Raw genomic sequence first — 10,458 nt, forward strand, 5'->3', positions numbered from 1 at the left:
ATCAACTGAATCATCGTCTTCACAGAAAGGCTGTCATACAATAACATACGTAAGTAAGTCGGATTTTGTACTAAACTCTTATAATTTAGTATAAAATACTTACAAAGTCAACGTTTTTGTAGTATGTGTCTTTAGGTATTTCCAGCACAGATTCATCATCACTTTCTTCTTTGATGTTCACATCTAACTCAACTCCTCTACGATATATCTTTATCTCAAATGTGGCGTTGTCAGTTTTCGTCAACAACAGTAAATCATCCTCTTCTATTCCAAGATCATGAAATAACTTCGGACAACCTTTTGTAAAAACATAGTTATCATTTATTTTTGCCGTCTCAACTTTCCAACTATGACCTGCTGCATTTATGTTGTAACAGTCGTTCACTGGTACGTACGAGTAACATTTTGTGACATAAGCTTCTGGAAGCACCTGAAAAGTAATGTAACAGTTTATTGATATATATTTATGTAAATCATTTATATTTCAAGTTTGACAAAATAAAAAATCATGAAGAAATAATATTATACTTACTATTATCTTTAAAATGTTGTAACGATTGAATGTGACAAAAGATTCACCACATATGTTTTCATCAAAGCAACTGTTTTCCATACTTTTGTCCTCCATTATCCTTAATCGCAATATTGTCCTTTTTGTCAAATCAAGATCCCTTATTACATTACTCCACCCGTCAGTTATAATGGATTCACCACTTACACTTCTTAGAGAAACTGGCCAACTTCTACGAGTTTCATGAGTTATCATTACTTTTCTCCTTTGCCAATATTCTCCATATACATTCTTAACAAAATGAATTGGCAGCACCTGCGGTTAAATTTAGGTTTTACATAATTTTTAATACAAGTTATATATATTAGTTTGTAAGCATTATACATACAAGTTTTAACGAGGATGGCTCTTCTAAGATTGCAATGCATGAAGGACTCATTTTTTAAACCTGCATAATACCAACATATGGTATAAACATGTAGTGTTGAACTTCAATCGATACATATATGTTCATATCAATAAGAAAATAACATTTTAAACACATTTTGCTGATACAATGACTATATACAACATACATATAAACCACACTAAAGCAACTTTTATCTGATCATTATATTTATATAGAATATTACAAATAATTAAATGTGTCAATTATTTTTTACCAAAAATTATCCTTTTATAGTGTTTCATATGAGTTAAATATAATCTTACTTTGAATACAATTCAACAAACATAATTCCTGATCATAAATGTAAAATGATAATCATATCTATTCAATCATCCCAATCACATTATTAACTAACAATTTTTCTTCATAACAATATGATCACAATCTATCAACCAAATCAAAGTATTAACCAAAATTATATACACTCAAACACATGCAATACATATACTCTTTCATAAATATATATAACTTTCAGAGCTTTCAATTTAACAAAAACCTAACTCTGATTTCACATACAATTCTTGATTAATTGTTGGAAATAAACAGAATTCGTGAGTTCTTTGTAATACGGATGATAAATTTACTTGGTAAATCAAAGTAACAATCTTCTTTCAACTGATCGGAGATGAAGTCGGAAGTTACCTTTACTAATTCTTTGTACCGGCGATGATGTTTCTTGAAGATTGTGAAGAAGGTAAGGTGGTTTTGCAGAACTTGATATGATATATTTGTAATGATGATTTTTTACTTAAATGTTATTCTTATTTTTATTTTCCGTAAATCTTTAATAAAATAACATTCAAATGGACGGTAATTTTTGGTAACAAAGATTTACTTTTATATATTTTACTCAAACTATTTAAATAGATATTGTTATGTTTATTTTAGGATATAATTTTTTTATTAGATGTTTAATATTTTTACAAGTAATTGTAAATATATTTATAAATATAGTAAGGTACAACTGATTGTTTTTTTAATTGGTCTAAAACGTATTCGAAGTTATTTGTTACGAAACTCCAGCAACCATAATTGTTAGAGTAACATATTTTAAATTTATATTGAACATCCGGAAATCATATTTCATACATACACATCATGGATCCACTTTTTTTACATTAGTTGTACCATGAATTTGTTTTTTCTTTCTATATTTTAAATTCAAATTGATATGATAACAATGTTCATTGTTTTGAAAAAGTAAGAAACATGTCATTGTTCAACATCGCAACATTCGCGTGTTTTATCTATAGGCATCATTGATCATAATATTCTGTGGTACTAACTTTACGTTTATGTAAATTAAAATACATCATAATATTCGAACGAAGCTGTAACAAAGTATTTACGTGTCAAAATATAATTTATTTGTTGTTTAGCCACCCGTGTATTACACGGGTACTTAGACTAGTAATCTCACTAAATTAATATCCATTCATAATATCTAAATTTCCAACAATTTTTTTATTTGTTCTTCGGTTTATGTATCGGCTACCCTTAACAAAATAAAATTATCTAACATTATCCTTTAACTTTTTTTCTAGATCCTTTACCGGAGTATTTAACAGAAAAAAATAACAACTATTGGATAAAAATTGTAAAACTATTTGAAACTTATTATACTAGTAGTAAAAGTATATTTGGGTTAATAAGTTGAATTAGACAAGTACCGAGCCCATTCCTATCAGTCATGGGGCCGAACAATTGATTAAGAACTGTTAAGACGACCATCAATCATGTTTGAAAAGAAACAATTAAATCATGGTTTAGATGTGTTGAAATGATAAAATTTGAAAAAAAAAAAAAAAGTTTATAGTTTTGGGGGATCAATGTATAACTTTTGAGTGTGCTTTAATAAAAAGGAAATAGTTTAAATTGTTAGAAGAATAAGTGTAAATAATCAACATACTTGATTGGTGTGTTTGTGTTTGCGTTGTGTTTGCGCTTGTATACTCTCGTGTGGCATGTCATTTGAGAGAACCGAGGGGTGCTTTGCTTCTCACTTATTTTGTTTGGTTTTGTTGGTATAATATTCACCGGGGTAACCCTTTACCTAAAAAAATAATAATAATAATCAACATACGATTGTGTAACTATAATCATACATGCGTGTAACTTATTGTATGAACTGAGAATTTTGAAATGCAAGACACGCTATTATCACATGTATATTATATAATCGTTTCATTACACGACCATGTAATTTTATTCACATAAACTCACTGCTCTAATTTGGAATTTTTCGGATTTAAGGTATACAACTATGTAATATGAACCACATATATGTGTATATAGAGAGAGAGAGAGTAGGAGGGTGTATCAATACCATCTCCTTAATTAACACGACATATTTCATCGATCGACTTTTAGGAGGTTTGGCCAAATGAGACCTCACGTATTCATACAATTCTGTATAATTCTCCATATATACACACATGTTAGGAACTTCCATGGAAATATCCAAGAAGTATCTATATTGATGATTGGTCTAAACTTTGTGGAGAAATATGGTCTCTTTCACCAAGGCTATTCAGCTTCTTTTCCTTTAAGCAACCAAGGCTAATTAGTTGAAAAGTAATATATATATTATCTACTATCTCAAAGTTGGAGTCTTTTACGCTACCGACACCCCAACTTTCATATTTTGACACCACAACCCTCTTTGCTTTAAATTTCCATAACCACATCCTCATATTTCAAACTCTTCCAGCACAACCCCTCTACTTTGTTTTTGCACCATCACCCCTTCAGCTTTTACACTTTTACGTCATCACTCCTCTACTTTTACATTTTCACCACCACTCTCTCATCTTTTACACATTTCCGCCACCGCCTCTCTGCTTTTACAATTTGCCTTTTTTAGACTTTGTGTTTTTACCCCTTGCACCATTACTCCATCTTTACATCCGGTCAACTTTAAAAAATTACAATTGCAACCCCTAGACTACTACTCATACTTTTGCAAATGTCATTGCATTATGTTTTACGAAATGACTTAAGCATTGTGTTTTACACTTCGTGTCTACCTATGTGTTTTACATTTTTTTTGTAATTGTCTTTTACATATTGTATTTTGCACTTTTTTGAAATTGTCTTTTACACGTTGCGCCTTTACGCATCGTGGATTATCTTACTACACGTTTTCATCCGTCGCGCGCCGTATTCTAACCCTCAAGTTTGAATTTCGCCACCACCCCTTCAAGTTAGCTTTATATATTACCCCTTGAACTATTACTTCATTTTTTACGCCAGCACGCCCTCAAGTTTTAAGCTTTGTGTCTTTACCCCTTGTACTATTACTCCATTTTTACTGCCACAACCCCCTTAAGTTTCAAACTTTGCTTTTTACTCCTTGCACCGTGTTACTCTTTTTTTACACCTCCTCAACTTTGAAAATTTCATAAGGCTAACGCATCATAAAGCGTTTGGATTAATTCATTCGATGTTTATAATGTACACGCGTCAGTGCGGGTCTAACTACAGGTATATATTAAGAATCTACAAAAGTCTTTTGGTCCATGTTTTAAACAGGATGGGACACTTGACAACTTATGTAGTCATGGCCCAATCTGACACCCACTCAAACTAGACATGACTCAAATTGTCCCCACCGTGTTGTTTTTTAGGTTGAGAATAACAAAGCTTTTTATAAGGGAAAGTATGATAGATCAGTCATAATGATTTAAACTTTTTATAAGACTATGTTCATGGTCGACTCTTCGACCGTAATGAGACCGTGTTTTCTGATGTGTGGAAAACGGGTGGAATCCGTAAACCCTCGTCCCCCGTCAGGTTCGAACTCGGGATTAAAGCCTCAATTCATCCCTTCACCCAGATGTCCTTCAAAATTGGCCCAAGCGGTAATCTTTTGATCCACTAGAAAGGGCATGTCTTTTGACCGCTAGACCAACATTCAGGACATCCAAATAACCATTTACTTCTTTTTAAATGATCAACTATTACAAGTACATAAAATAAAAATACGAAAGTACATTAAACAAGCCATCTTTACGGATTAATTATGACATGTCAAATTGTCAATGTGTTAGTGGTGAGCGCATCTAGCAGACTTTTGCACTAATGTCTAATCGGTGCAAAAGTGAGTAAGTTTTGCGTACATTATGACACATGTCAATGTGTTATTGGTTGGGAGCGCCACCGGCTAAATGCAGTGTTTTGTGTGAAAATGGCCCAAGTATCTCGTATTGGTCAAGTTTTTTTATTTTGTAAGGGTTTAATTCATAAATATTAAAAATAGTAATCGATTATTACTGTATTGATAATACATTTAGTTACTACACTCATTCATATGACTTCCCCTAGCATGAAATGTTCCTAGTTAAGGCCAAGTAAAAGATCCAATGTTGAACTTTAGACATATCAACACCACCATACGAACATCTGTGATCGAATACTCAAATTTACTCGACCAGTGGCCTCAACCGGCACTAATCATGTAAAGATACGCGAGTAAACATGCCATACTGAACCAAAATCCGACAAATCAAACCTGTAGCTTCCATCGGGCTGCTTGTGTGTTATTTAAGAAAATAGAATTAATTATAAATTATAGTTTGTAATGAAAAGAAATAGGACAAAAGGGTGTTAATTTAATTTCCATAATCCATAAGTACAAATTTTCCATCATACAACAGTGAGTAAAAAAAATAAAAAAGTTACAACAGCTGCCACTTACAAAAAAAAGGTGCATACTTAAAATTAAGTTAACTTTGTTGTGGCATCATTACCAGAACTGCTGTAGTATTCATCGTTATCGGTCGAAGACTTGCAGCGTTCTCTAGGCGGGCCCACGCCTCCTTCCTCTTCTCTGTTGCAGAACTCTGTTTCTCTTGTTCTTCCACGAAATGCGCATGACAGGCCAGAAACAACATGTTATCCATCTCTGTGAACACGTTTCTGACGTTGAGTGTTAGGTTAAGAACCGATTGGTTCCAGTGATTCTGCACATTGGTTTCGAGTGCTGGAAAGATGATGGGTAAGATCACTTGTCGGTTGTGACCGATTAGATTGAAGATCTGGTCGTTGTTCCATAAAAGCAGTGCCCTTTCTGCCACCTGATTCCGTTAAGATTGTCAAGTTAGCATCTTTATTGATATATCATAAAAGGGTATGCAAGAATAAGCTTTGCTTATGGCTCTAACTGAGCCATAAGCGAACACTTCCGTTATATGTTTTATGAAACCCGTTGGGTAATGGTTCAAACACGCTTAACCGGTTGAAGTCACTCCAGACAACCCCCCCCCCCCCCCCCCCCCCCACACACACACACACAGAGAATTCTACACCTTGTCTCCGTTGAGACTCGAACCCTCAACCTCGCAGAGGGAAGAACACCTTACATACACAACTGGATACCCAATAACAAAGGCCCTTTAGGTGAGTGTTGACCCACAACATTTTCATTGATTTTAAAAAGTTACCCCTTTAAATATAACTCAAAAAGGTTATCTTGTTACAGAAATAAACAAATCTGTTTAATATAAACAATTTAGGAGATTTCTGCATTTAAATACGTTTCGGACGAAATTTGACCCGTTTGACGTATTGAATCGGTTTCCTTTCTAGTAAAATCTTCTAACTTAACGCATTTGACCCGTTTTAGCTAAAAAGTTAACTCAAAGCAACCCATTTACAAGTAAACATGTGTAAATTGACACCTCTATCTGCGAAGAGGGGATGTCAACCGTCAACCCATTTCTTTTTTAGTTAAAACTTTTAAGTTAACCTATTTGACATGATGTAATACATAACTCATTTGACATGTGAACCCGTATAAAGAACACCAATAATCAAATTACAAAACTGTTATTTTATTTATACCTGAAAATGTGAACTGTTGATGCAGCATCCGATCCGCCAAAACAAAGGAACCATCACTCTTTGAAACTCCCCCATACTAATCGTTTCGAGAACCTCTTCGACTTCTCCCAAAAACATCACTTCCTTCTGACTATTAGTAATCGGCCAGTACTTCAACAACCCCCTAATCACCGTACTAGCTAGCTTCGGATCCTTTTCAATAAACTGCGTAACACAATACGACAACTGCTGAAAATAAACCCCTAAAGACTTCGGTTTATGAAGCGGAATCAAAGCCCTCCAAAGAAAGATCTTGTGTTCTTCTTTCAAAGGTAACGCAAATCCAGTAATCACACTCCCGAATATCTCTAACAACTCCGCTATCCCATTGTGCCGTTCGGTTTCAAACACAAACCTGTAAAATATGTTACTTATGCTCTTTCGAATAAACGGTCTATGCACCATAAACTTCCCGTAAATCCTATGCATTATCGCCTTTAAACTCTCGCGTTCGCGAGGATCTTCGGATTCGAAAAGATCAAGCATTCGTAATATAAACGAATGATTTATATACTTTTTCGCAACTTTCGCTTCGACAGAAGCCGATGTCACGAACTTGAGCAATATATCATACACAATTTGTAAATGAGGCCATGCTGGATCGAACGAGGGCTCGTCGTCTTCGTTCTCTCCCCCGCGTGCAGATCGATAATTCGGGGGGAACACTCTAAACAGATTAACAGAACACATTTTACATAAAGATAATATTGCAGGCTCAGAGAATCTAGGAGGCCCAGATGCAACAAAATCAAGAAGCTCAATCAATGTTAACCGTTTAAGATCTTTTTCGGCTGTGTTCTTGCTAGGATCAGTGAAATCGAAAACCATACAGCAAAGACTTAACTTACTGATGAAAAGTGACATCTTTTCTGAAGCTGGGGCATCTTTGAAGGGTAACAAGGGTTCAATTCCAGCTATAACACTTGATGGGAACACTGCTGATGATGTTCTTTTGGGTGCATTTGGTACTACTTTTGGTGATGATGATGCACTGTTTAAGCTTGTGCTTCTTTGAATTCCACCATTGTTGTTGGGATCACTTAAAGGGTCTTCTAAAGATTCAGACTTGATTGATCTTTTGGGAAGCTTGTTGAGCAACTGCTTCAACATTGTAAGATATTTAACAAATTTGGAATTAACTGTTGTTCAAGAACCCTAAAAAGATCAACTTAAACAAGCCCAGAATTCAAGAAACATAATATCCCACATGCAATTGTGAATTCTTGAAATTAAGGGTAAAAATCAAGAAAAGGTGTAGGAAATCACAAGATCTAGACACAAAAGCTACAAGATCCACACCATCAATCTACCCAACAGAATTAAATACAAAAAAAATCAGATCTTGAACAAACCCATGTCAGGTTTGATCAAAAAACTAGATTTTTTTACAGTTTCTCTAACAAAAATGGTAAAGTTAAGAGAGAGAAAAGCAAGAAACGAGTGAAATCTTCAAAAAAAACAAAAAATTGAAAGCACATGAAGCCAAAAAGCTTCAATTTTTTAACTTTTAAAGCATTGATTAATATCCTATTGCATTCTTTGGTGAAGATCACGTTACATTGCACACACTTTGTTCCTGTTAAGACATAGAAGGAGGAGGAGGAAGAAGAAGAAGGGGGGAAATTGAAAGGAGAGACAATAAATTCAAAGGGCTCAAGATTCTATAAAGACAGAAGAAAAAGCAGAGGAGGAAGGGCGAGCTTTTGGAGAAAACCGAGACAGATAAATGAGATCAGTGTTTTTATTATTATTAAATATTAAATAAACTCTATATGTATATTATCATCCTATTTTCGTCCATATCTTAAAGGATTTGTCCTTTTAATAAATTATATTATTAAGAGTTTTTTTTTTAATATATTACTACCTTAAATGACGAAAAAATATAAATTTTAAACTTTTATATATGAAAGAACAGTTATAATTTTCTAAGGGTGATCGGGGCACTCGCGGGGAGTGCGTGCGGTGACCCAATTCACCGCCTGGGAATACCGGCGCCGTCGGTGCGGGGACCCAAATCGGTGGGTTTGTTCGGGGCTTGTTCACCGAAGAGGGGGAGATGACATGGTGGGGCCAACCTGTTTTCAACCAATCAAAAACTTTTACTTTTTTTTTTTGAATAAAAAAATAAGTCACCTAATAGGGGAGTGCCGCCATCAAATTGGGGTGCGAGGGGAGTTTAAGAGGGGAGTTGACGTGGCATAACATGATTGGGTGTGCGTAAGAGAGGGGACTCCCCTCTTAGGGGAGTGCCCCTTACACCCTAAGTTTTGACTTCTCTCTTGAGATACTACAATACATCTTATTATATGTCTTAAAAGTTATGAGGTTATGGTAAATGAATTATAATTAAGTTCTACTCTGTATATTAATGATGGTAAATGAACTGTGAGGAAGCACCAGAGAGTGACACGTATACAAAAAGGATGATACGTCACGTAGGCGTCCACTAGAGGTGTGCAAAAAACCGAATTAACCGAACCATAACCAAATTAATCGGCAAAATTGAACCGAAAAAAAAACCAAATAAAAAACCAGCGGGTCATTTTATGGTTTTTTTGGAAACCGAAAGTAGCGGGTCGATTGTTGTCATCATTTTTTCCATACCCACCATAACCGAACTGAACCAACATGTAATAAATCTTTTTAGGATTTAGGACATTTCACCATATTTTTAATATTTGATGATTTTGACTGAATATTTTTAGTATTTATGGGATTTTCATATCGTTTGTGGTTTTGGTTGAATGTTTATTTGAATTTATGGAATGTATCATATCACTTTATTTGAATATTCGATAATAATTGGTATTAATATTATAGATTATATGTATTTTTTAATACTATGTAATATACTAAGGGGTTTTTGGTGTTGCGTTTTCAAAATAGATTATGTGTTTTCAAAATAGATTTTGTGTTTTCAAAACTGCGTTTTGAAAAGGCATGTAGGTACATGCTTCTCCAAAACTGCATTTTGGATGCAGATAATCACTTTTTCATCCAAACACTTTTTTAGATTATTTATGTTTTATAAACGCAATAATCAAATAATCACTTCAAAACGTAATCCAAACACCCTCTAATATATACAAGTATGCAATAACAATTTAGTTTATGTTAAAAAAATTAAGCTATTTTTAGCTAAGCTAAATACACGGTTAACCACCCATAACCGACCCGCTATAACCATCAAAACCGAATGACCATAACCACCATAACTGATCGGTTATGGTTATGGTTTTAGGTCAAAACCGACCCAAATCGGCTCATGCACACCCCTAGCGTCCAGGTAAGCGGGTGTGGGGATGAGCCTAAAGGGATGGACCCAGAGTGTGTGGATGGGCCTTAATATGTGTATATATATATATATATGTGTGTGCGTGTGTGTGTGTATGTATGTATGTATGTATGTATGTATGTATGTATGTATGTATGTATGTATGTATGTATGTATGTATGTATGTATGTATGTATGTATGTATGTATGTATGTATGTATGTATGTATGTATGTATGTATGTATGTATGTATGTATGTATGTATGTATGTATGTATGTATGTATGTATGTATGTATGTATGTATGTATGTATGTATGTATGTATGTATGTATGTATGTATG

At 34.1% G+C, this 10,458-nt stretch overlaps 1 protein-coding gene across 1 annotated transcript; it reads right to left on the minus strand.

The window, feature by feature from the left end:
• Nucleotides 1–5,539: 5,539 nt before the first annotated feature.
• LOC110898433 (serine/threonine protein phosphatase 2A 57 kDa regulatory subunit B' kappa isoform) lies at nt 5,540–8,558 on the minus strand. Its single transcript, XM_022145217.2, has 2 exons — nt 6,801–8,558; nt 5,540–6,034 (listed from the first exon to the last, which is right to left on the minus strand). Exons 1-2 carry the CDS (start codon nt 7,947–7,949, stop codon nt 5,684–5,686), a joined length of 1,500 nt encoding a protein of 499 aa, XP_022000909.1. The 5' UTR covers nt 7,950–8,558; the 3' UTR covers nt 5,540–5,683.
• Nucleotides 8,559–10,458: the final 1,900 nt, after the last annotated feature.

The sequence above is a fragment of the Helianthus annuus genome, chromosome 3 (genome assembly GCF_002127325.2).
Source record: "Helianthus annuus cultivar XRQ/B chromosome 3, HanXRQr2.0-SUNRISE, whole genome shotgun sequence".
Lineage (NCBI taxonomy): Eukaryota > Viridiplantae > Streptophyta > Magnoliopsida > Asterales > Asteraceae > Helianthus > Helianthus annuus.

Coding starts and splice junctions, on each gene's coding strand:
- LOC110898433 (XM_022145217.2), bottom strand. CDS start 7,949: ATGTTGAAGCAGTTGCTCAACAAGCTTCCCAAAAGATCAATCAAGTCT. Junction 6,035..6,800: donor TCAACAGTTCACATTTTCAG/GTATAAATAAAA, acceptor TAACGGAATCAG/GTGGCAGAAAGGGCACTGCT.